At 22.8% G+C, this 26570-nt stretch overlaps 6 protein-coding genes across 6 annotated transcripts; 2 read left to right on the top strand and 4 right to left on the bottom strand. All coding sequences in view use genetic code 6, as the record gives it.

Annotated features, from left to right (window-relative positions):
- Positions 1-86: 86 nt before the first annotated feature.
- On the bottom strand, positions 87-3621 carry TTHERM_00560020 (transmembrane protein, putative; the record flags this gene model as incomplete). Its single annotated transcript, XM_001010156.2, has 2 exons — positions 87-353; positions 421-3621. The coding sequence occupies 2 exons, from the start codon at positions 3619-3621 to the stop codon at positions 87-89; spliced, it is 3468 nt and encodes a 1155-aa protein (XP_001010156.2).
- A 1730-nt stretch (positions 3622-5351) lies between these two features.
- Positions 5352-10171, top strand: TTHERM_00560010 (tRNA (GuanineN(7))methyltransferase, putative; the record flags this gene model as incomplete). The annotated part of the gene is made up of 18 exons (XM_001010155.3): positions 5352-5371; positions 5441-5778; positions 5903-6127; positions 6222-6452; positions 6509-6656; positions 6805-7240; positions 7307-7440; positions 7655-7794; positions 7872-8198; positions 8325-8413; positions 8479-8604; positions 8673-8864; positions 8976-9054; positions 9198-9370; positions 9426-9604; positions 9666-9775; positions 9837-10063; positions 10145-10171. The coding sequence occupies 18 exons, from the start codon at positions 5352-5354 to the stop codon at positions 10169-10171; spliced, it is 3201 nt and encodes a 1066-aa protein (XP_001010155.3).
- A 1182-nt stretch (positions 10172-11353) lies between these two features.
- Positions 11354-14541, top strand: TTHERM_00560000 (cysteinyl-tRNA synthetase protein; the record flags this gene model as incomplete). The annotated part of the gene is made up of 7 exons (XM_001010154.3): positions 11354-11414; positions 11677-11861; positions 11946-12002; positions 12181-12411; positions 12492-12751; positions 12892-13606; positions 13900-14541. 7 exons carry the CDS (start codon positions 11354-11356, stop codon positions 14539-14541), a joined length of 2151 nt encoding a protein of 716 aa, XP_001010154.2.
- Positions 14542-14842: 301 nt separating this feature from the next.
- TTHERM_000559961 (hypothetical protein) lies at positions 14843-16573 on the bottom strand (the record flags this gene model as incomplete). Its single annotated transcript, XM_012796129.1, has 2 exons — positions 14843-14855; positions 16116-16573. The coding sequence occupies 2 exons, from the start codon at positions 16571-16573 to the stop codon at positions 14843-14845; spliced, it is 471 nt and encodes a 156-aa protein (XP_012651583.1).
- A 1857-nt stretch (positions 16574-18430) lies between these two features.
- On the bottom strand, positions 18431-21338 carry TTHERM_00559960 (kinase domain protein, putative; the record flags this gene model as incomplete). The annotated part of the gene is made up of 11 exons (XM_001010150.2): positions 18431-18530; positions 19046-19132; positions 19469-19567; positions 19786-19875; positions 20111-20203; positions 20423-20512; positions 20559-20648; positions 20787-20876; positions 21000-21083; positions 21193-21242; positions 21297-21338. 11 exons carry the CDS (start codon positions 21336-21338, stop codon positions 18431-18433), a joined length of 915 nt encoding a protein of 304 aa, XP_001010150.2.
- Positions 21339-21926: 588 nt separating this feature from the next.
- TTHERM_00559950 (transmembrane protein, putative) lies at positions 21927-26429 on the bottom strand (the record flags this gene model as incomplete). Its single annotated transcript, XM_001010149.2, has 13 exons — positions 21927-23068; positions 23126-23490; positions 23626-23847; positions 23896-24117; positions 24175-24387; positions 24473-24708; positions 24763-24906; positions 24964-25095; positions 25160-25300; positions 25617-25835; positions 25892-26044; positions 26104-26247; positions 26322-26429. 13 exons carry the CDS (start codon positions 26427-26429, stop codon positions 21927-21929), a joined length of 3441 nt encoding a protein of 1146 aa, XP_001010149.2.
- Between the last annotated feature and the right edge of the window lie 141 nt (positions 26430-26570).

Here is a 26570-nt window from a genome sequence, read left to right as displayed (position 1 = left end):
AACATATCTTTTTTATCTATAATAGAAAGTAAACATAAATTATTAATTAATTATTATTTTTATTTGTTTTGTTTTGCTAAAATAATTCAAATAGAGAGTTAGAAAGTAAAGGTGGTATTTGATCCAGATTAGAAAACGATTCCTTAATCATCTGGCTCTAACTTTTAGATTATACTATTACTTAGAAGAACTCCATAATGCATATTTTCTAGCATATACACATTAGTTATTTATGCCTTCTTTTGAGATAGAGAAAATTTTACACCAGAATTAATTTTTTTCTTTTAACCTTAAGCTTCGCTTGAGTTGGTTGGAGTATCTTCTGTTTAACTCTTTGAACAGATTATTTAAATCTATTAAAATTTATTTATTTATTTTTTATTGAAATTTAATTAGAATAAAAAGTAAAAATAAATATACTTTTAACTTCTTCTTTGGGGTACTATTTGAGAAAGAGGGTAAAACTTTAATTTTGATGTAAGCTTTGTCATTAGTGTCTATAAAGTACAAGATCAAATTGTAAAATACTCTATCTAAACGCTTAACATCTGAATATACTACTTATGGACATACTGAATCATATTGCAAACTAAAGTAGTATTGCTTTGAAGAAGATCTTATTTTCATCTTTTCAAGCACACTTTAAATTAGATGCTAAAGGTTGAGCTGCTGTTTTATCGGAATGAAAGTACTGCTTATCAATAATGATGAAGTGGCAAAGTCCTACAAAAATTCTGACATACAATCAACTTTTCCTATGCATCCATTGCAGTCCAGCTTCTAAATAGATTAATTATTTACAGCTTAGAAATATTCTCTGATATCATTTATATCTAACGAAAGCTCAGAAATCATTTTTCTTATAAAATACTGAATTTTTAATGTTGTTGTGTGAATAACATTATAAGGATTGTTCCAAGTTATAATATTAATATTAAAAACCATGTATCTTTATTTTTGATTTCTTACTTGATCTACCTCAATTTGCAGGAATTAAGTTTGATCTAAATAGTTTTTGAGAGTAAAGTTTGTAGCATTTTTATCAACAGTCATTTAGTTATTTGGAGCTTGATTGCTGATTCCTGGTTTTAGATTTCTCTTTTCTAATTAGTTTTAATGGCTCTAAAAAGAATCAGGTTGAATGCAAATCATTATTTCTCTTTATTTATCATGATTAATGAAAAGCCCCTTCAAAGTAGAAAGCTACGAGAGTTATATTGGATGATCAAATTACTGAAGGAGTTCTGAAAAATTAGATACTTCATCTTTAAGAGTATTCACATTTTTCAAAGACATCAGAGTATTAAAAACCTATTCAAGAGAGCAATTTAAGTTTTAGCAAGCCTATTTATTAACATAGACAACTTCGTTAGTGTCTTTCTATATTATGATTATACCATTGCTAATATTATTTAATATCATGTCTTGCATTTCAAGTCTTTACTCTAAATCTAAAATTTATTTTTCCAGCCCATTCTTTTAAGTCATGTTATTGTAAACCTTTAATTTATTCTACTACTACTCTAGTTTTTTCCTTATTTGCAAAGCATCTCTAGCTTATTTTAGAATCTTCCATTTAGTCTGTTCTTCGCTTCCTTCAGCTTCAACTTATACTACTGGAGACAATTCTTTTTTATTTGGGTTAATCTAGATTGTAGAATGATCAGTAACTACTTTCATGTCACTTTTATCTCCTTCAAATAATGATTAATCTGGTAATTCATTATCTTATATATCATATTCTTCATTATTATTGTAATTCTCTTGCATTTACTTTTCAAACTAGTTGTTGTCTGAAATCTATTCATCATAAAAATTTATTGATTTTCTCATACTTTCTTCGTTAGGCTAAATATCATTTTGATATTTTTCTTGATTAAATGTGTCTGAGCCTATTTTTTAATCACTTTAAACCTTAAAAAAAACATCATTCTAACAATTAACTTACCTATTACTACTATATTTAATATTGTTATTATTTTAGTGATTATCATCTGTTGGTGAAAACTATTCTTATTAGCCATTTTGATTTAAATTTATGCCTTGCTTTTATATTTCATTATACATCTCTCTCTTTGAGTCTAATTCATCTCTAGGAGTTATTATTTAAAGACTTCCAATATTATTTTTTGGGGAAAGAAAGTTCAAATTTTAGATATTCTATATGTTATTATTATTATTATTATCATCATCATCTAAATCCTGTCCTGACTATCTTTGACTTTCACCTTCATTTTAATAGTTTATTCCATATAAACGCGCGGCCTTTTAAATACTCAAATTTTTTAAATTGTAATTAATGATTTATTCTTAGTTAACTTCATTTTATTGATTTGTTTGTATTTCACCAAATCTAGGTGAAACTATAAAAGAAGGGTTCTAATTTGAATCTTAATTTTATATTCCAAGTATATTTTGTTAAGGGCTTAAACTTTTGAAGAGAAAAAAGACTATGTAATTTTAGAATAATAGAGTAATAAAAACCGTTACAACTAGAAAAAATGTTAAAGAAATTTGAACCAAAGAAATTTCACTAAAATCACATAATCTTAGTTGCACATAAAGGATAGTTATAATCGTTAGGATTGCGTTTTTAGTAGAACCTAAAAAGTTGCTAGCAGACTTATAAGATGTTGAGATAAGGCATATTAATAAGCAGCCAATATAAACTGCCTAAGTAAATAAATACCTTGAGTTAAGAATTTAGTAGTTAATATTCGTCTGATCTTATTGCTATTTATCTTAATTTAGCATTTCTACTGCATGGTTTACTTATGATTTTATTTAATTATTAATATTTCTTTCTAAACTCGAATACATACCAATAACTCTGCCTTCAATGTAAATAATTAACACTATAAAACGCAAGAAAGTCATTATTTGGATCAAATGTTTTCTTAATTTTTAGATTTTAGGAAGAATCACTGAAGCAAGTCCAAGCAAAAAGAATAGTGAAATATAAATAATCAAGCTATATTGTAAGTCCTCACTAAAAAAAATAGAGCTGACAAACATTGTTGAAACTATTTCAAATATTATCATTAACTGCAATATTATGAACTAGAAAATGTTCTTGCTTATGCTAAAATCATCAACAAACAAATCGTTACTAGAATTAATATGCTATTATTATTGAATTTCTCTTTTTATCATATTTGAATTCTTAAAGGTATCTTCCCTTGACACATGCTTTGCCTAAATAATCTCTTTTTGATTTTGCTAATTTGTTAAATCTTCGAAATTTGCATATTTTATCTATCTATTCACTTTCGGTGACATAATATTTAGCTTTATAGTTTACTGTTCTGAATTATTTGCTTCAGCTTGCTAACTATTGTCAAAACTTTTTGCTTCAAAACCATTCACTTAATTTTAGTAAATACCTGTGTTTGAATTGTTATTTCTTTTATTTGAGTCCTTCACTGTATCTATATTGGCTTATTCGCTATTAGTATCTGATAAAGCCCTATTTTATTATTCTTATCCATCTGAATCCCTTGTCAATTCTCTAGTGTAGTTTTTACTCAACTCTTTACTGCTTTTGTTCAAATTTTTTATGTTCTTTTTCTTCTCTTCTTCTGTTGAAGAAGGTTCAGTTTAACTATCTCCAAAAGTCAACATTCTTTCCTTAATTTCTAATTTATGTATTAATTTCAATATTGATTTTTGTAAATAGTAAAAAACTAATAAGTAAAAAGCAATTTGATAATTTAATAATTCTTAACTTTAAAAAATTAGCTGATAATTATATAAGTATGCAAAAGAATTGTATTAGTAGGGTTAATGCAATTTGTTTTTATTTAGAATAAAAAACCCAACAATAAATGACATATTTTTATTTTTACAGTACATGATATAATAATTAATTGAACTCTTGAAACCTTGAAAATATAATTTAAATTTATAATTATTGAAAAGTAAATGGGAAGGTAATTTAATTCATATTATCTATCAACAAATAAACCTATTTCTTTCTCAATTCTAAAATAAACAACTAAACAAATAAAACGATATTGCCATATTAAATTAATCTACAATGAAAAATTTTAATTAGAAAATAAAATAATAAATAATATCAAAGAAAAGCTTTTAAATTATTTATCTTAGAAAAAAAGTTATTTATTTATTGATAAAAAATATTACTTTTCAAAAATAATTTTGATGAATCTAATAGATTCTATTCTAAACTATTAAATAATTTATTCATTTGCTGATGGGATTATTATTTATTTCAGCATGCAATATTTTTTAGAAATTATTAAGAAAAGAGTAATTAATTATTTTGCTCTTTTTCTCTAATTATTTAATAATTTTTAGAGAATATTTTCATTACCATTTAAGAAATGAGAATTTTTTAAATTTAAATTTGTATAATTTTCAATAAGTGAATTTTATTTGTAAAATAGATTGTTTTTTTTGAAATATTTAAATAATAAAAAATAAATAAGGAAATTAAAATAAATATATTAAAATCACAGGTTAAATATTAAAAAGCAAGCAATATTTATCAGTTTAATTTTTTTATAATTCATTATTAAACAACAATATTTTATATAATATATTTAATATTAAAAATTCTTTCTAAATATTTAAAAAAACTAATTCAAAATAAAAAAAGAAAAGTATTTATTTCAAAGATCCTATTAAGTTTTTTGCAGAAAATGATAAAGAGGTAATTTTATTTAATCATTAATTATCTGCTGACAAATAAATATCAATAAAAAAATACATTTGAATTATTTTGCAATTTTATTATTTATTTTCACTATGGGAGAATCAGACAGACGATGTTAATTCTTCAAAATATAAAACAAAACTTACTTCATTATTTTTAATCAACCTTAATAAATAAATAAATAAATAAATAAATCAATCAATCAATCAAGCTAAGAACTGTTTAATTAATTAGAACAAAAATCTTCAAAGAGAATTAGTAAAAAATAGAAATAATATAAAATTTTTCAAAAATGTTAGAGAAATTAAAAAATAAAAATGAATGAAAATTGAGTGTATAAAATATAGATAAATTGATAGATTCTCATTATATAATGGTGCCCATTTTAACAATAAGTAAGTTTTACTGTTTTCTAAAATAAATGTAAAAAAAATAAATTTGATGACTTATAGTTTATTTTCAGAATTATTTTTGGATTTGTTGGTTACGATTGATTACCACTATATCAACCACTTATCTTTGACTATGTTATACAGATATTTAAGAAATTTAAGCAGATAAATACATATGCACACAATTTAATAGAAATTCAAACAATAGTATTCTTATAAATAATTAGTTAAAAGAGAAATTAATTAATTAATAAGTAAGTAAAAAGTTTAAATTATTATTTCAAATGAATAGAGTTGTTCCTCAGTAAATTATTCTTATTCAATTCTTCCAATATGCAATGCTTATCAAATGAAAACATTTTTAAATATGTAGGGAATTAAATGACTCGGCTATGCCGATGTAAACACAAGAGGATATAATTGATTTGTCTGATGTCAAATAGCTCAAGAAGCCTAATCTAGCTGATTTAGAGAATTTTATTTAGCAAACTCATCCATTATCTGGAAATAGTAGATAGTATACTCGATGCGAAACGTGCAGTTTCGAAACCGGAAGACATTCCTGTTTATTTGGTGATACTTCTGAAAAAAGCTAAGTTGACAAGCTGGGTCTAACACCAACTTTATATTTTAGGTTTGTGAAAAATCTTGCTGAGTGGTTTTTGTTTTTTTCTATCTTAGCAGCTGTGCCTATTTTGTTTTATATGAAAGGTATTGAATATTATTTTATCTTTAAATTTTGAAAGAAAAAGGAATTAAATATAACCTGAATTTTAAACTTTAAAAATTCACATTTAATTTATTAATCTAAAATACCTTTTTTATTCTTAAAAAGCATTTACTGAGAGCTCATCAGAGGTTAAATAGTTTACAGCCACTCAAAAATTGGTTTCTACTACTCTAGGATCTCTTGTTTTAGATAGGACTCAGTGTTAATATTTGCTACTTGGTAATAAAAGCTCATCTTCTACCACTTCATAAATTAGTGATTACACTTTGTCACTTTAATGTTCTACTGGAACCTTACCAACCCAATCATCTATGTACTATTACGGTTTAGGTAAACAGAAAAAATTAATAATTGGAGACTTTTAATTATTTGAAAATTAATTTTCAAACATAACATACAAAAACAAACATTTAAATTCAAATAGTGACTTCGAAGAGTTCTGGCTAAACATCTGATACATGTATTTTCTAAGATTTGAGCTAAATTGATCAGACATGCAATTAGAGTGTTATCTCTAATTTTTAGGCTATTATAACTCCTTGTTTCGGCCAAACTAGTTGTTAGGTTGCCTTCGATACTTCTATATTTTCTTCTGACTCAGATTGTCAATCTAAAGCAAAAAAGTAGAAAATATTTGTAAGCACAATTTGTGAGAGTAAATTAACATTATTATTAAGCCAACTAAATGATCTCAAAAATTATATAAATTAGATTCATATTATTAGGTGAAGTGGAAATTCGAAAAATCTCAAGCTGTTTTGATTGCTTCAGTTATAGATGGAGCTATTATGATTTGTTTTATGTATGTTCTAATCAGATTAAAGATGTCATAAAATTAAACAGAAAAAAATGTTATCTCGTAATTAATTAAATAATTAAATAAATAAAAATACTTTTCTATTTCAAACAAATGGATAAATTATTATTGGGTTACTTTAATTCTTGAAATGAATTATTTTTCACCTGAATTTTTAAAAATAATCATTTAATTTCTTTTTTAATTAAAGAAATTCTGTAGGCGTTTCTTACTTTACGTTGGAAATTAAAAATCTTCCACAAGATTTTGAAGTAGATGAGCTTAAATTTAAACTGAAGAAGCACTTTGAAACATAAATATCATAGATCGTGAGCAAAAAAGAGTCATTCGGAGTCTATGACATTTAAGTTGCTACTCCCTATAATGTTGTTTAAAGTGAGAAGAAGTTAACTAATTTACAAAAAAAAAAGTTAGAATAAATTTTAAGCTATTGTAACAAATTCAGCATAGCCATCTAAAATAATTAATTAAGTATGAAGATGCTAAATAACCACTACAACAATTTAGAAAAATAGGAAGATAGAAAGATAGCTATGGAAAAGCTAACTAATATAGCTAAAATATCCTCATTGATTGAAAAAGAAAAGAAAATATAAAAAGAATAAGAAAGATCTGGTTAAAAAAAAGTAATTTATTACTCAATCAATCATTCATGAATGTATTTCAAATAAGTCTATAAAAAAATAAATTAGATAATTTCTGCTTTTGTTACATTTTAAACCATGAGAAATAGAGATATTGCATACTACGCAATGTATCAAACATATTTAGATAAATTTATTGAGTCTTGTTTGTTCTGCTGCAAAAATAAAAACGATATGAGAAGGTAATTTTTTATAAATTTACATTTTCTAATTTAAATTTTTTTTAAATTTACATTTTCGAATTTTATATTTTTTCACTAGAAAAATTTGTGATTTTCACATTTTAATTTTCTAGTATTTGCTCTTTTTAATTTCAAGATATTTATGAATTTTTTTGTTCATTTATTATTCATTCATATATATTTATGAGTTCATTTATTTACTAAAATTAATAAGGTTTGAATACAGGCTCTTAGAAGTAAAGTCAGCACCAGCTCCTGAAGATATCATTTGGGAAAACTTCTCAATCTCATTCTGCAATAGGTTCATAAGAATTATATTTTCAACATTAATAACTCTAACATGCATGATAGGAAGTAAGTATTTATTTACTTATTTTTATCAAAAAAATATTTTTTAAAATAATTAAAATTTTTTTAATTGAAAATAAAAGCTCTAATTTTTATTGTTTTTGTAAAGAACTAAAACCAAAAATTTTTAAACAAATACCCTACTGTAAATTGCCCTAGTAACTCTAGTTCAATTACTCAATAATAGGTTGTTAAAGACTACGAATCATAAGTTACAAAAGGTTTACTTGAATGCTATTGCAAAATAAATCCCTTAGGAAGATATAATGATAATTTTACTATGTCAGATGGTTCTACTTAATAGCTATGCAAAAATTGGTTTGAAGACCAAGCACTAATTATAGCCCTACCCTTTTTAGTTGTAGTTGTTATCATATTTATCAATAATATTATGTAAATTATCTTCACATGTAAATATTTTTTAGTTTTTCAACCAAATAAATTTAATTTTTTCAAATATTTGGTCTTTCTTTTGAAAGAACAAAAATTATTATCATTTATTTCTCGTTTTAAAAGTTAAATAATTAAAAAATTAGATTTATCTAAGCTGGAGGGTTACAGATATGTTTCTCATCAAGTCAGCTCAAGAGTGGCAAAGATATTTATTATGTAGTTTATGAATACAGTAATTAAACTAATTTAATTGCTTTTTATTTAAAAATTCTTACTTATTTATTTTTATTGAAAAAGGCTTTAATTATTTTAATTATGAACACAAAATTTAATGGAGTATCAAATACAACTATTTCTATGCTTCTAGATGGTACTTTTACAGACTTTAACCCACTATGGTTCTTATAAGTCGGCTCTACTATAGTAAAATAAATTAATTAATAAATAAATAAATTATATTAATACCTTAAATTAATAATTGAAACAAACAGCTATTAACAATGATATTTTATATTATGATGCCTTACTTAAATTTCATCTTTTAAAGCTTATATATTTGCTTGAGAAGATATTACGATCGTAAATGGAGTAGCAATAAAAATATAACTAGATAATCAACATAAGAAAAATATGAATCTGTCTATCTTAGTCCTAATTTATTGATCGAAGTTCGCTATGCACAAGTATTTATTTACTTAATTATTCACAAATGATTGGTTTTTGATTGATTTATTTATTTATTGATTTAAGTCATTATAAATCTAATTGCTTTATATTTATTCATTCATAAATAGATCATGAATATTATATTTGTATGCTTCTTATACAGTTCTGGACTGCCACTTCTCATCATAACTACGTTCTTATATTTAAGTAAACTTATTATTTTTTCTAGCTTTTTTTAATTTTGACTTAAATTAAAAAAAATTTCATACATAAATGAATGTCATAATTCAAATAAAAATTTGATTAAATTGATATTAAAAAATTTATTTTATCGAATAATTAATTAATAGTCAGCACTTATTATGTTGATAAATTTGCCATGCTTAGATTATGTAGAAAACCTCCTCAATTCGGAAAAAATCTTGAAGATATTATAAGAAATATTCTTTGGATCTCTATTCCTTTACATTGCTTACTTGGAATATGGATGTATGGAAGTCCAAAAATGTTTCCTTCATCTATTGTAAGTTAAAATTTTAATTAGATTTAACGATAAATAAATTATGATTTAAAATTAGTCAAACAGTATCCTAAACTCAATCAGCTCTTAAGTGAGTTAGCTTGAAAGCCAAATTAACGATTATAATAATACTGATATCTCTAAGGAATTTTATAGTAGAGCTATAAAATCTTAGTGTATTCCTCAGCTAATAGTTTTACTATTTTTCTTACTTTATGTTTTATATCTTTTAATCAAGTAATTAAATTGTTTAAATTATTAAAATAAATAATTAATTTCATCTTTTACTTTTAAATAGAAAAAGAATAATAATACCTTTGTTCAACTGTATTTGCTGCTGCTTTAATTTTGCCGAAGATGATCTTATTTCCAAGAAAAATGAACTCTAATTAATTCCATACTTTGCATGTAAATTCTATTTCAAAAACATCTAAATAAATCCTAATTTAAACACATAATAAATAAACAGTTGTAACAAAGCAAGATCTCAAATCTAATTTAAAATTATTATAAAACGATTTACAAGAATGCAAAAATGATAATTATAAGTAAATTTTATCCGACAAATATACTCTATTGAGGCAATAGCTAAATACTAGAAAAAGCAATAACGATAAGCATTTCTAACTAGAAAATCTTGAAAAATAAAGAGGAGTATCTTGTAATCTTGTTGGTTTGTATTCTTACGACATAAGAGTAATTAATTACTTTATTAATTAATTAATTTATCTACTTAATTTATATAAATATTTTAATTGAATTTCTATTAAAATATAGGTACATCCAGATTATTCTCATAATTGATATGAAATTTTTCACCTGCATCTATCTATCTATATGTCTATTAATAATAATATTTAATTAACTATTATTAAGTTTTAAAAATCCTTAATAAAAAAAGGAAAATTTTATCTTAAATAGATAAATATAAAAATTAAATAATTCTGTATAAAATGAATACTATCTATATATTTTAAATTAATATTTGTATTGATCTTAAGTTTTGTTTTGAACTTGCATCCAGAAATATTTATTACATATTAAAATATTCTTGTAACGTATAGCTAATAAATATTTTTTCAAAAATAATTTATAATTTCTCTATTTCAGGTGTCTGTCTGTCTATTCTTAAATCTGCTATCTTTTAAAACTCTTGATTTATTATTTCTAAATACATCCTTATTCTCTTTCTAAAATCAAAGCTATTATTTTATAATTATGATTTTAAAATCACATAAATAGTCATCTATCAATCTATCTATCAACATCCATCATATAATAATTATATATTTTGCTTAATGTAATATTTTGAATTTCAAAACTATTCAAAATTTAAAAATAAAATATAATCTTTCTAAGGAATCACACAAATTTATTTGTAAGAGTTAAAAAACTAAAATATTTATCTTTGTAGTTTTAAGGTAAATAAAATGACTACTTTATTTAGGAAGTGACAAAACAATAGATTTTCTTTAACTATCCATTCTACTTAAATTTTGATTGCTAAGAAGATGCTTCTTATAAAAATGTTCTTTAAAATTTCTTAGATAATTTATAGAAAATTTATAGAAAAAAAAAATTAATTAATTCTAAATTTTTGATAGAAACTTTATAATTATTAATGATATTATGTCACTAGGTAAGATCAAATAAAAAATATTATTTTCAGCCTAATTATTTTATATTTGTTAGTAAAATGTTTTTTTTAATTCTTTCTGAGGTTAAAGATAATTTTAAGCAACAGATTTTCTAAGCACTATTAAGTTTTAAGTTTGTATTAAATATTGAATTTATATCAATGTAGAACTAATTCAATTTTATTTTTTTTCATTTGAAACTTAATAATGATTTAATATTAATTTTCTAGATTATTCATAGAAAAAAATTTAAATCAAGAAAAAAAATACTTTGAATTTGAGGTAAAAAATAAGAAAAAGAGAGTTTTTTAAAAGCATATCATCTCTTACGCAAAAAATAATTTAATTTATGATTAAATAGATTACTAATCTAACAAAAACATTAAAAAAACGATTTTTGCAAGTGCCAAGTAATTTATTATTATTATTTCAACTCAATCAGGGATTTGGATGTGACATAACCCTCTTTTTCAAGCCTTTTGCAGATTGAATTTTTGACATTTTAGTATTAGGAGTTAAGAAAGTCAATCAAACACTTAGACAAAATACTTGCTAATTAATTAGCAATTTTTTGCTTTTATTAAAAAGGTTATAGTCTCCAAACAAATCCTCACTAAAAATTTTATTAACTTAAGATAGATCTTAATTATTTTATATAAAATTAATTAAAAGAATATCCTTTTGGAAATAGCTGCTGCAACAAGAATTTATAAATAGCGAATCTCTTCTCTACTAATTAAAAAATGACAACTGAGGTAAAAAAAGACCCCTATCAATTATGGCAACTCCCTGTTAAAGATGAAACCAAGTATTTAACAGGTCTTAAAGTTAAAAACACCTTAAATCCTTAGAATTTAGTAAATTTTTGACTTTTAAGTTTAATAGCTTTTTTGCATAATAATTTTCATATTTGAATAATTTCTAAATTTTGTTATTTAAAGGTTGAATTCGTCCCTCACAAAGGCAAATAAGTTAGATTCTACAACTGTGGCCCTACAGTAAAGCATTTTCTAAGTTTACTAAGATTTTTAAACATTTTTTTCCATTATAATTTTAAATTTTGCAGCTTTTGTTTACTGCGCTGCATAAATTAATTGGATAGCGAAAAAGGAAAAAGCACAAATAAAAATAAAATAAATTTAGATAGGTCTTTTAATTAAATGAAATATTATATAGGTTTATGATTCTTCACACATTGGTCATGCCAGAACTTACATTTCTGCAGATATTATCAAAAGAATTATGGTTAAGTACTTTGGCTATGATGTTTTCCACTGTATGAATATTACTGACATAGATGACAAGATCATTAAAAAGTCAAATGAAAGTGGTGAAGAATTTACTGCCTTTGCCAGAAAATGGGAAATGGATTACTGGTAAGACATGGAAACATTAAATGTTGATAAGGTAATCAATCATTTTTATATAATTAATTTAAATAAGTTTAGCAATAAGCATTATTAAGCCTTTTTATTTAAACTTAATAGCCTGATGTCATAGTCAGAGTTAGCGAATATGTACCAGAAATTATTTCTTACATTGAAAAAATTATTGAAAATGGCTACGCTTATGTCGCTAATGGCTCCGTTTACTTCAATGTTGATAAATTCCACGAGTCTCCAACTCATTGCTACTCTAAACTCGAACCTCAAAGTGTTAATGATGCTTAAAAGCTAGACGAAGGTGAAGGTGCTCTTGGCAAAAAAGATGAAAAGGAAAAAAGATCTCCTAGAGACTTTGCTTTGTGGTAAGAAATTAAATATGATAAACATACATACATATAAACAAACAAATAGTTTTTATTATCATTTTGCATTTCAAAAAATAAAATCTTGTTAATTTAGAAGATTATTTAAAGGTTATTTAAATTAATTATTAATTCAACAGGAAAGCAAGCAAACCTGGTGAGCCCTTCTGGGATAGTCCTTGGGGCTAAGGTCGTCCTGGATGGCACATTGAATGTTCAACTATGGCCTCCGAAATTCTTGGATATCCAGTCGATATCCATATGGGAGGAGAAGACTTGAAATTCCCTCACCACGATAACGAATTGGCTTAGAGTGAAGCCTTTTATAATAAATAAGATTGCTAAAATCAATGGGTTAACTACTTCATGCATACAGGCCATTTGCACATTGATGGATTAAAAATGTCAAAGAGTTTAAAAAATTTCATTACCATTAAGCATTTATCCAGCCAACACAGCTAGCGCGTTTTAAGACTTCTCTTTATGAAATAAACATATGACTCTACAATGGATTACACCACTGATTCAATACATGAAGCTAAAACAAAAGATAAAAAGTATTCAGAATTTTATCTTACAATGAACGCCATACTTCTTTAATCAGAAATCAATGTCCCATAGAAGTGGGGTCCTAGAGAATTTGAATTAAGAGACTTGTTTGTTGAAAAGCAAGATAACATCCACAGGGCATTCTAAAAAAATTTCAATGTCCCTGAAGCACTTAAAGAGCTTGACGAAATCATCACTGCTGTCAATACTTACATTAAGGAAAAGCCTATCATTCATCTTCTCATCAGAAGTATTTTCAACTACGTTAAGCATATTTTCAATTGCTTAGGTTTAATTTATGAAAAGGTAATTAATTTTGATTCATTGTTTCGTTTGATAGAATAATTTTTATGGAAGGAAAGAGAAGTTTTTAATTAAATAAAATCAATTAATTTCTCAATTTCTAGAGTTTTATTTTAATATTTTACCACAAATTAAAAGAAATGAATGAAAAGTGCTAAATAATAAATTTTCGATTTGGAGTTAATTATATTTATTGTCTGTACTTTTTAGCATCAATCTTTTAGTTTTTTTTTATTATATAATTTTTATTTTGTCTGTCTAAGACATTTTTTATCATTTACTTTATTTTATTACAGCAACAAGCTTAAGCTAAGGATGACACCTTCATTCGCACTGTTGGATTGATTAGCAGTCTCAGAGATGAGATCAGAGGTGCAAACAAAGATTTGCAAGTTATCAACAAGGCAGCTATTAATGCTAAGTCTTCTCTTGGTGAAATAACCTTAAAACTAGAACCAAATGCTAGTGAAAGTGCTGTTTAGATTGCCACAGACTACATAACTTAAGTATTAAAATGTGTTGAAGATAACTAACTTTAACAGATTTATAAGGCTTCAGATGAAATCAGAGATGAAAAACTGATTTAGATTGGTATCCGTATTGATGATGGTAAACCTGGTGAGCCCAGTTTATGGAAAATCGATGATAAAGAAACTTTGCTAAAAGAGAAAGAAGAGAAAATACTCAAAGAAAAATAAAAAGAAGAAGAAAAGCGCAAAAAAGAAGAAGAAAAATTGAAAGCTATGAGTGTGAATCCAGCAGAAATGTTTAAAAATGATCCTAACTATAGCAAGTACCAATTTGATGAAAGAGGTATTCCTAGTCACGATGAAAAGGGCACTCCTCTTAAAGAAAAAGCTATTTAATCTTTTGTTAAAAAATACGATGCACAAAAGAAGCTCTATGAACAATACCTTGAAAAAACATCAAAAAAGTGATGTGATATTATCAAGGAATTAATGATAAAAATAATTTGTAAAGTGCATGTAAAAATGTATTCTAAATATTTTTAGCTATTTTTAGATTAATTATTTATTGAAAAATACAAAATGAATAAATTCTAAATTTTATTGTCAATATTGATTGATATTGATCAAGGAATAAAAATTTGTTTAAAATAAAAATATTCATGTATATATTTATTTAATAGTTGTTTAGCTTAATAGAATATATATTAAATTAGATCCAATCTAACTAAGCTCATCAAAATTCACTATTGTTTGGTATGTTGAAAATCTGTCAGAGAATCAATCTATTACATATTTACAAAATTAATTGTTTATAGAGTCTAGTAGGTTCATTAAAAAATTTATCTCTTTTTAATTGGAATATCACCCAATTACAAAAAACAAAATAGCTATTTTTGCTTTTATTTTTAAAAACCCTTTTAATTATCTCAACTGTTTGTTGTTTGTTTGAATTCGTTCATAAATTAGAATTCTTTTTATTTTATCTTTAAAGTATGAAAAATAAATTTTCAAAACTTTAAAAAAAAAATTGAATCAAAATAAAACCAAATAGAAATATTTTATTGAAAATACAACCAACTGATTTAATATTTTATTAATTTATCCTGCAAAACTTTTCAAGTTTAAAATGTTTTTTAATTAATTTAAAGGAAAAATTTTATATAATTTAAATTTATCATTTGATTTACTTGAATAAATTTATATTTCTTCTCTATTTTAATATACTTTCTCAAAAATTAAAATTTCTGCTCAGATTCAAGAAGGTTTCCTTATTTATTTTCAAAAACAAAAAGGATAAAACTACTCAAAAGTTGATTTTTGTATCTCAATTAAACAAATAAATGCCATTCAAAACTACGAACAAAAAAAGCTTGTATTTTCTCAAATTTATATTTTAAATGTCTCTTTTCTATATCATCCGCTTATTTTTGTAAATTTAAGAATTTGCTTTTCAAGCAATAAAATTAAATTAAATACTTAGGAATAAAAATGTGCCTGCATTAAGTTTAATCTTTATTTTTGATGTTTAACTAAATTGTTGTAATTGAATATCGCAGCCCGCCCACTCATTTTCTGATGTATATTCATTCGACAGAAGTAAAAAATTTATTTAATTTGAAAAAAAAGTTAATACTGTATTTTTAGATGGTAGTAGTAACTTGCATTTGTTTTTTGCTATGAAATGAAAGGCAAATTTATGCTTCGATTTACATCGTTTTACAGCAAAATTAAGGTGGGGATTCGATATTAATGTGGTCAGATATCAAATTATATGTTTAATTAAAATTGAGAATATAAAATGACTCTTATGTTAGATGGTATTTATCACTCAAATAGTTTTAAATATATCCTCAATACGCATTTTAATTATTCAATTTGTTTATTCCCAAATAATAATATAAACCACATGTTTTTTCATTCATTTTGAAAGGTCCTTTCCCTATTTAAATTTCCAATTTAGCTGTCAATAACTTAAATAAAGATTAATCAAAAAACAAAAAAGAAGAAATTAAAAAAAACTTTGTCTAAAATGAACAAATTACTCATTGCCCTCCCCGTTTTGGCTCTCCTCACCCTCGGTGCCGTCTTCGTCTTGAACAACAAGAACGTCGAAGCTACCACTATTGACTTCCACTCCTGGTAAGCTTGTATCACCACCAAGACCCCCATCTGTGATGATATCAAGAACAACGACACTGCTCTCTATGCTTGTTACGCCACCGCCAACAAGTTCCACGCTTTATACGGTGATGCTTCCCTCGATGCTGCCACTACTGAATGCAAGACCTTCTAAAACGACATCTAATCTTCTGATGCCACCGATAAGTTCACCGCCTCTTACACCAAGTGCATGAACTCCATCATCTCCACCCTTAACCCCAAGTCTGCCTCCGAATTCTTCTACACCAACATGTTCAGCAAGTACTTAACCTGCGGTGGTATGTCTGTTTGAGAAGCTATTAAGAGCAATAACTACTCTATAATATGAATAATAAATCATATAAAAATATAATACTATAATAAAAAATTACTTGTGATTTTGTATTATTTTATCAAATTTGTAAAAGATTCTTCATTTACAGCGAATCTCAAAATCCAAACTCTTTCTTTGCTTTACTTTATTTTACTTTACTTTTTTACTCTTTATTTTTCTCTATAATTCAAGTGAATTATGAGGTGTAAAATCTATATTTTTGATTTAGATTTACTACATAATAATCAAATATCTAAAAATCAATCATAAGTATAATTAATCAATTTTCTGTAATAGGATTTATTCCTAATTCCTTTAATGAAGTGTATCGAATGGATTCACTAAAAAGCATAAAATTTAGTATTTTCTGCAGATTATTTTTTGATTTGCAAATGCAATTTTTAAAAATGATAAACTAGGCATAAAAAACAAGATGAATAGTTTGTTTTTCATTAAATCAAATCCAATAAGAAAAATAAATAAATTTAGTTAAATATTTTTTAGAAATTCTTTTATGATAATGGATTCATTTATTTTATTTAAATTATTAATTTATCCATTTATTTATTTATTACTGCTATAAGGAATTCTAACTAAATATATTCATTTTTTTATTTAAATCTAGCTTAAATGAGTGTGTGTGTATTTGTGTATTTTTTACATATATTTCTTCTAAATATTCTATAAATATTTATTTACAAAATACAAATTTTATATTTTAAATAGTAAGGAAACTTTATTAAATTTTTATTTTGAAGAAGAAAGAAAATATAATTTAAAGATGAAGGAAATATTAAATTTATTCATTTATTTTTAATTATTTTTTGTTAGTAATTTCTATATTCTTTTATAAATTTGTCTCAAAAAAAATCTCTGTATACAGACTCAAATAGGATTGCTAATTCTTATAACTCTACTATACATAGCTTTCCAAGTACTCATTTCTTTAAATTAATCAAACGAATTCCAATAGTTGATGATATCTAATTTATTATATGAGTTTTTTATCCTCTTTTTTAATGGATTTGGACATATTAAAAATTTAAATTTGAAATTTTATATATTTTTTTGTGATTTAAGCTAAATATTTTCTAGAAAAAGAATATCATTTTATTTTTATTTTTATTTATAAATTATTGCAATAAGTAATCTAAAAAAATAATATAAATAAGTAAATAAATAAAAAATTATTTAGTTTCATAATAAATCAAAAGTTAATAGTATCAATTGTTTCTTCACATATTCTTTAAAATTAGACTTTGAGTAATATACCTTTAATATTGAGTTAAGCATATACATGCAGCAAGACCGAAGCAACATATATGAATTACTAAAAATATATTTCAATTGCTATTTATATTTAAAAAGGTTAGAGTAAACTTAAATTGCTAATTAAATTATTGAAATAGCAATCAATAGAGATATTAAATTGAATATTGTTTTGTTTATCATAGATGAAAAATTTTCTATATAAATTTTATTTATTTTATGGATATTCTCTGATAATTAGTTATTGAGTAGGAAACATATATTTAATAAAACAATTTATATTATTTTATAAATTAAAAGAAAATTTAAGATTAATAAAAAAAGATATCGAAATATGTTTCGAACTTGAATAAACAAAAAATAAGTAAAAAAAGTTAAACCAAATATTTAATTTTTTGATGATGAAATATAAATTTTTTATCAAACATTTCATCTTTTTGGTTTTATAATAAATTAATTTTGAAAATTATAAAATTTTGTGAGGTTTGTTAATCTGTAGTATATTTATTTATTTATATTTTATTAAATTCACTCACTATACATACAAGCAATACAGAATATTTTTTTTATTTTATTTAAAAATTCTGAGTGATATGCATTTCATCAAGTTTTTTATCATTAAATTTAAATGAACACCGTTTTTTAAACTAATCTTTTTATTTTAAGAATTTAACTCCTACATTTCTACTAAGCTTCAACAGTATCTCCACAAAATCTAATAGTTTAAATATTTATTTAATAAAATAGTTAATTTTACTAATGTCTATAAATATATTCAATTAAATTCTTAAAATTCATTATTAAAAACAATAAATTTTAAATTAAAAAACGGAGTTAGATTTAACAGATTTTTTCTATTTACTTTATTTTAGTTGATATTAAAAATAGTTAGAAATAAAAAAAATGATTTTTCTTTAGCATTAGCTTTGAGATTAGTAAGATTTGCTTAAGCCATAAATTAATATAATCCAAATATGGTTTTGGTTGCAATATTAACTTTTAAAATCAAAAAATTTGTATTGAATTAATTTTTTAATTTTATAAAAGAAAAAAAATAATAGTAAGTATTTATTCATTTATTTATTAATTGCTACAAGTAAATTAAATAGTTTAATTAAAAAGAAAAATAAATAAATAAACTAATATTTTTTTAATTTTTATCTTAAGAGTTTATTAAGAATAACTTAAAAAAAACTAAAAATCAATTAAGAAATGAATGATGTATTTTACCTAATTTCAAATTCAAGGTATATCAGATTAACGCATTTTGCTAAAGCAGAAAAGAAATTTTATTTAAAATCCTTTTCAATGTTATAGCTATTTTTAATATTAAAATAAAATAATCAGATTAATAAACTAAAGGAATCAAAAGCAAGCTAGATAAATTTTAGCTATCTTTTAAATTTTGAAAACAATAAATCAATCATTTATTCAAATTAAAGTGATATATTATAATTAATTTGTAAATAAATAATTTAGGAATCAAAATTTTAAGAAACAAATTTTTAAAATTCAAAATGAAAAAAATTTATTGAAAACTAATAATTATTAAAATTATGAAGATAGATGAATTAATTTATTCTAAGCTCATATAGAAACTAGAAAATAAACTACTAAAAAGTATAAATAAAAAGGAGAACAAACTTATTTTACTTTTTCCCTAAATAGAGTCTCAAACTTAAGAGATTACTTTAACATGGTATAGTAGGAGGAATAAAACATGGATGATTTTTTATTTTTTTTGAAGACGATCTTATTTAAAAAAATGAAAGTATGAGAAAAATTAAAAAATTATTAATATCATTTTTTTTCGAATAGTTCATTATTTAATTAAATAAAAAACAAGTTAGAAAAAAAAAATAGAAATCAAAAAACAAAATAAAAATAAAGTAAGCTTTTGTGAATAATTTTATGAATTAAATTAATACAAATCTGAAAATAATTTATTAAGTGTGAAATTAAAATTCTACGAAAAATTGATATCCAAATTCTAGAGATCTTTACGCTCAATTATAGTTGCCAAGTCCATATATTCCCAATGACGAAAAAACCAACAATTGCTTTTATAACACGTTTATTTAAAAATAGAATTAATAGAATTTTTAATTAAAATATGAATTTCTAAATTTCTATTTAAAAAAAAAAATCGAAAAAAAACCACTTCAAATTCTAATAATTTAATTAAAATTTTATTTCTTTCTTTTTTAGTTACATTCTTAATAAATTTAAAACTAATTATATGAGTCTATAAGTGGGACCAATTTAAAGAGAATTATATTATTAAGTTATTTTTACAAAAAAGATAGGATCACAGAATAGAGATTTTAGTTTTTTGCTATGAAAGAACCTAAAAGCTTAAAGTCTTCTTAATCCCAATATCTATTACAACTTTTATAATATTAAAATTATTTAATTAAAATTAGTATGAGAAAAAAATTCATAGAAGATGTTAAATACAAATATAAAAACAACATTAATTAAATAAATAAATAAACTAAGGTTTTTATTCAAAACTTGATTATCTAAATTAATTTAAATAAATGTGGATTGGTTTTTCATGATAATTTAAATAGATTTTTAATTAATTAAAAATAATAAGAGCATTACTTCGCTATTAGAGTTAATTTTTTCAAATTCTGGCATGAAGTTATGGCTGCTACTATATCATTTCCTCCTTTTGTTCCTATATGATTTAGACTAAAAAATATTATTCATCTAAATATACTTTAAATAAATCATTTACGTTAAATCTAAAATGAGCTCTGTCAAATTAGAAATGCTTTTAATGCAGGCTCCTAAACTAGAAACACCTTCGTCTAGAATTTTATTGCAACTATTAAAAATATGAACTAATAAGTTTAATTTTAAATTTCACAAATTAATTTTTATAACAATCTAAAAAATAAATTAAATATAAAAATATCAACACTTTATTATATTTTTAAATGTAAATAAAAAATTAAACAATAACCTTAAGTTAATATTTAATGAAATAAGCTTGCTACATTTTATTATCCCGTCGCATAATTTTTAAGTTCCAACTGCTTTAAGTTGACTCTTGCTATTTATTTATAATAAAAGTTAAGAAATAAATTTAATTATCATTCATAATTTCAATCAATTTAATTGAAAAATGAGAACTTTTAATTAGTAAATTAACTTAAACAATTAATTAAAAATTTACTCTAAATTTAAAGTTAAATATTGCACATTTTCACATTTTGATAACCTCTTGCCTATTAGAGAATTATTACCAACTCTATGATTGCTAAATAATAACAAAGAAATTATAAATAATTGCTATTAAATATTGATAAGCAATTAAATTTTTGTTTGCTTATTTGATCTACCAGCTAAAAGAAATAAATGAATTTTACCTTAAATCTATCACAAGCACAACATGCCTATCAAAATAAGAGCTATAAAACTTTTGAGTAGAAAAAAATAATATTAGAAGTAGAATTAATGTATAATTGATTACCCTTCTTAAACCTAAAAAAATTTTTTATTTCTTTTATGACATATTATTTATTATTTATTCTATTTGTTAAAATCTAACAATTTAAAAAGATCAAACCAAATCTTTTATTATTTTTATTATTTATGTAAACATATATGATAAAATAATTTATTCTTTAACAAAAAGTTAATTAATGTAAAACATGTGATGGAACTGACTCATCATTTTTTTTCATAAATGAGCATTTTATTATTCCAAATTAAGGAATTTTTGATTTTTAAACTTATTTTAATTCATTTTAAATTTTTAATTCAATACATTAATTATAAAAATTTAAATAATCCATTATATTTTTAAAAAAATATTTCTTTAATATCATCGAATTATATTAAATTTGAAATTCTATTTTTTTTAATGAATTTTTATTTTAATCCAAAAATTGAGTTGATTTTGTGTCAAATCAAACAATATCCTCGTAAGATTAAGAGATAATATTGCCTTAGTTAATTAATATAGGTATGTATATTAAAAGCTTTAATTAGCTTAAGTCTCAATTAAATATTGGATGTTTCATTTAACGTTGATAGAATTTTAATTAGAGACTACATAGAATAAATATAAATTAAAATGCATAAAAAGTTAATTAATCTATCAAATGTTTTTATTAATTTATTAATTTTAATTACCACTTTTAATCCATATTTTTTTCAAAGCCAAATTATATAATTGATTCGTATATCTTACTTCTAATTAACTAAAAGATTCTCTTACCTTTCGGCTTAGATGTTACTTAGGGTAAAAAAGGAATTTTTATTATAAGTCTAATGAATGCTAAGATTTTTTCTAGAAATATTCTAACTCCAGTTCCTGATTTACTTTAGATTTTTACTTGAAATAATGATATAGTTTAGTTATTATTAGCAGAAGAAAATAAATAGGTTATTCAATTAGTATTGTTAGGATAATTATTATAATTATGTAGCTAATTATATCTATAATATCTCTGTATTATATAATATCCTTTTTTTAACTATACATTACCAAAATTAGGAAAAAAATATAAAAAAAGTTCCATAATATATAGTTAACTATGAAGTATGCATTTGTTAATTTAGATTAGAAAGGCATAGAGTACACAACAAGCACTAGTTAAACCATAGAAATAGTAATTGCTATTATACAAGGAGCAAAGTAATTTTAGCTCAATTGTATAAAACAGGTAGGTATAATAAGTGTTTCAGTTATTAAATATATTAAAATAAAGTTTTTACTTAATTTAGAAGTTTTACGAGTATTGTTTTCTATTTTTTATTTAGTTATCTCAAAGAAAATTTTATTGCTGCTTTAAAAGGATTTGGTGTTGAGATAGAAATATATTTTATAATAAAATACTGCTGTAATCATAATTGATATTATTAAAAAAGTAATTTCTACACCTAACTCAAAAGCAGATAAACCTTTGATATAGTAAATCAATTAGGAATTAATTCCAATTACTAAAATAAATACACTAATCTGTATGTATTAAATTATTAAAGAACAAATTATTATTTCATAAGCCTTTTTGCATATGTATTAAACATTTTTGTGTTTGACTTTTTGAATTAAAATAAAAGAAAGAGTCATGCTAATCATAAGAATAATAAATAAGATTATCCCTGTTCCATTATTTAATAAGATATAAGAAGCTAGATCTGCTGATTTAAATCTGGCAGAGGAATACTAAACTTAACTCTCATGAGCAGCACTTTAGAATAAATTTAAATACTTCATTTATTGAGATGGTGTTTTTTCTAATAATAAAAATTATATGATTAAATATGCGTTTAATGCTCAATTAATTATTTTACCTTTCAAGGGTTGTAACAAACTATAAATTTGTTAAGGTAAATTGGTATCAACCAATAATATAAAAACAAATTTTTAAACATTTATTGAATTTTGAGCTATTGAAAAGCTAGAAGAAGATATAAAACTTTATAAAAAATTTTACAAAATTGAGCTATATTAAGCTCCCTCAGATATTATTTATGTTTATTGATGAATTTATTCAATCTTATCAGAGGAGAAAATTTGTGAACCATAATTTAAATAAACTTATTGGCATATCTATCCATACAAATCAAATCCTGGATTGCAGACAGTGCATATTTAATTGTTATTTTTATCACAAGTTTAACAATTATTCGAGTTGCACTTATCAGAACAAGTTCCACTATTAATAAATATTTAAACAAAATGTAAATTAAATTAATTTATTATTTTTAAATTAAACTGTAATGTAATGAGCATGACTAAATTAATGCAGCTAATATTTGTATATTGAGTTATATTAAATGAATTTTAATACTTTTGCAGTATTTTGTTTACGTCACAGACACATTTTGTAGAGGTTGAATCAATTATAAATGTTTCAGGACAAGAAGAGACACAAGTTTATTAAACTGATAAATAAAAATCTTAAGCACAAACTTTACAAACAGATTAGCTTGCACATTCTTTACAATTAGCCGGACATTACATACAAACATTATTTATATCAACATACCCAGAATTGCATGGACATTATTAACTGTAATTTAAAAAATAAATTTATTTTGTGAATTAAAAAAATTATTACTTTTATAAATTACTGTTTAGACGGCAGGTACATTTAGTATTCGTTGCATCTGGAATAAAAAGTGGAGGGCAAGAAAGTACACAGGTTTCTTAAACTGTCAAATAATAATTTTAAGCACAAGCTGTACAAACAAGTTGGTTATTGCATATTTTACAATTAGGCGGACATGGTTAACAAATATCATTTATATCAACATAACCATCATTACAAGGACAAGATGAACTAAATAAATATTTAAGAAATATTTTTAAATTTAATATTAAATTTTAAATAAATTACTTTTGTAAAGTACTATTTAGACGACAGATACATTTATTTTAATCTTTAATAAAATGATTAGGACATGATTAAACACAAGTGCCATCTAGATTAAGATAACTAGTTTGACAAACTTAGCAATTTTTTTAAGAAGTGCAAGTAAGACAATTTTAAGGGCAACTCAAGCAACTCCCATTAGAATCAAAAAATGTTGTATTACAGGGACAAGCTTGACTATTAGTTAATTTAAAATTTTTATTGTAAGTTAAAAGAAAATAAATGAAAAATTTTATGAAGACGAAAAAATAAAAATTGATACTTTTATAAAGAGCTATTAGGACGGCAAATACATATTATATTAGTATTATCTGATACAAATTAATTTGGGCATTTATCAATACATTAAAATTAGATATCTAAATAATAAGGAGACTAACACATTTAGCAAGTTGTCATTGATGCACAAATTTAACATTGAGGAATACAAAAATTATATGCTTAGTAAATGTTTATTAAATACTAATTAGATCCTAGCATAGCCTGAAAAGTGACAAACTTAATTTTAATAAAAAAGATTGATATTTAAAAATAGTAAAATTAAATGCATACATATGAAAAAGCATAATTAACAAGATGAGTGTAAGGTAATTTGTATATTTATGAGAATACTTAAGGATTTTAAGTAACTTAAACTTAATTATTTGAGGATATATATGCTATCTAATACGAATATTAACCAATAAATATCTTCTCCTAATTTTAATTTGTTATTTAATGTTTACTTTGAGGTTAGATAAAGTTTAATAATACCTGATACTACAAAAAAGTTTGATAATCTATGAAAGGCAAGTTTACTCCTGTTGATTAAAGTTCCTATAAATTTTCTACATTAAAGTACCTGAAAGCTTTTCTTTAAGAATCATATGCAATTATAATAAATATCTTATTTTAAAATGGGAAAGTTAGAATAAATATCTACTAAACATTTTAAATTAAAACTAATTACTGTCTAAAACTCTATCACATCAGAAACAAGATTGCTATTAGGTGAATTGTTTAATTTTATATATTTATTATCTTTAAATGTTGAATCTATTATTTGAACTTTAGTTAAGTAATCATCTATGAGATATAAGCTCCATTACATCTTAAAATAATAAAAAATAAATTTTAATTTTGGATAATAATACAATATTCAATTAAATAGTGCTTAGAGTGATATAAATACTTAATTAAAGCACTAATTATATATATATTTATAATTATGCTTATATAATTCATTAATTAGGGAATTCAAATTATCTAAATAATTATTTTTTTGACCTTTTTATAAGATTATTTGTAGTAGCTAAATTTATTTTTTATTAATTAAGTTTTATTTATGATTTTATAATCCTTGTATAATAGGGTTTTTCAATAAATAAAGATGGAGAAATTAATAAACTATTAAAATTTAATCTTACATTTATTAACAAAATATTTTAAGTATTTGGAAACGAGAGCTAAATGTCATAAATAGTTCCGTTTGTATACAAATAATCATCTAAAATTATATAGGTTTTTTCACTTTTCATTATCTTTCCAGAAGTTTTTGTACTAGTAGTAAATAACTTTTAAAATGTGGAACTTTGCACCAAAAATATATTTGAAGAGTCAAAACACAAATAATAGAAACGTGTTCCCTATTTTATAAAGTAAAAAAAATGTGCTTTCTTCATTTTAAAAGTTCATTTAATACTATATTCTAAATCTAAAGATTTGATATTGTGCATGGATAAGTAGCAGTTGGATATGATAGTGTTTTTAAATACCCAGATTATCCAGTAGTCATTAAATTCAAATCAATAGTCTAATACGATGTAATTCCATAGTAAAATAGGTATATTACATCCTTAATTATAAAAAGTTTTAAATCGTAAAAATTTATTACGTTTTAAAATAAATTAATACATTAACTAGATAATATTTCGTATGAATATCAATATTATTTAATCCATTTAAAAGATAAGTTGACAATATAACTCCTATTTTATTAATATTACTATATCTATAAGTAGAATCGCTCTAGGCTTAGTATATTAAAGAATTAGTTTCCTAAAAAAATTTATATATGAATAAATAAATAGATCAAAATAAAATGTAAAAATAAGATTTTTAATATAATTTACTTGAATAAAGATAATATCATTCTGAATCTGTATAGGTAACACATCTAAGCCTTTAGTTATTACATGTAATTCAATGATAAATGTAACTAAAAGAAAATTAATTTTCATATTTATTTCTTTTTTGGCAAATAAATTATTTTATTCAAAATTGTCCAGAAAAAAGAATTGAGTATTGAACAATTCTGGTTTTAAATATTCTAAATTGCTATTTTTTTTCAAAATCAAATAATTATAACAATTATTTTTTAT

This window comes from Tetrahymena thermophila (assembly GCF_000189635.1).
Source record: "Tetrahymena thermophila SB210 genomic scaffold scf_8254763, whole genome shotgun sequence".
Taxonomy (NCBI): domain Eukaryota; phylum Ciliophora; class Oligohymenophorea; order Hymenostomatida; family Tetrahymenidae; genus Tetrahymena; species Tetrahymena thermophila.
This window is presented reverse-complemented; position numbering and strand designations above follow the sequence as displayed.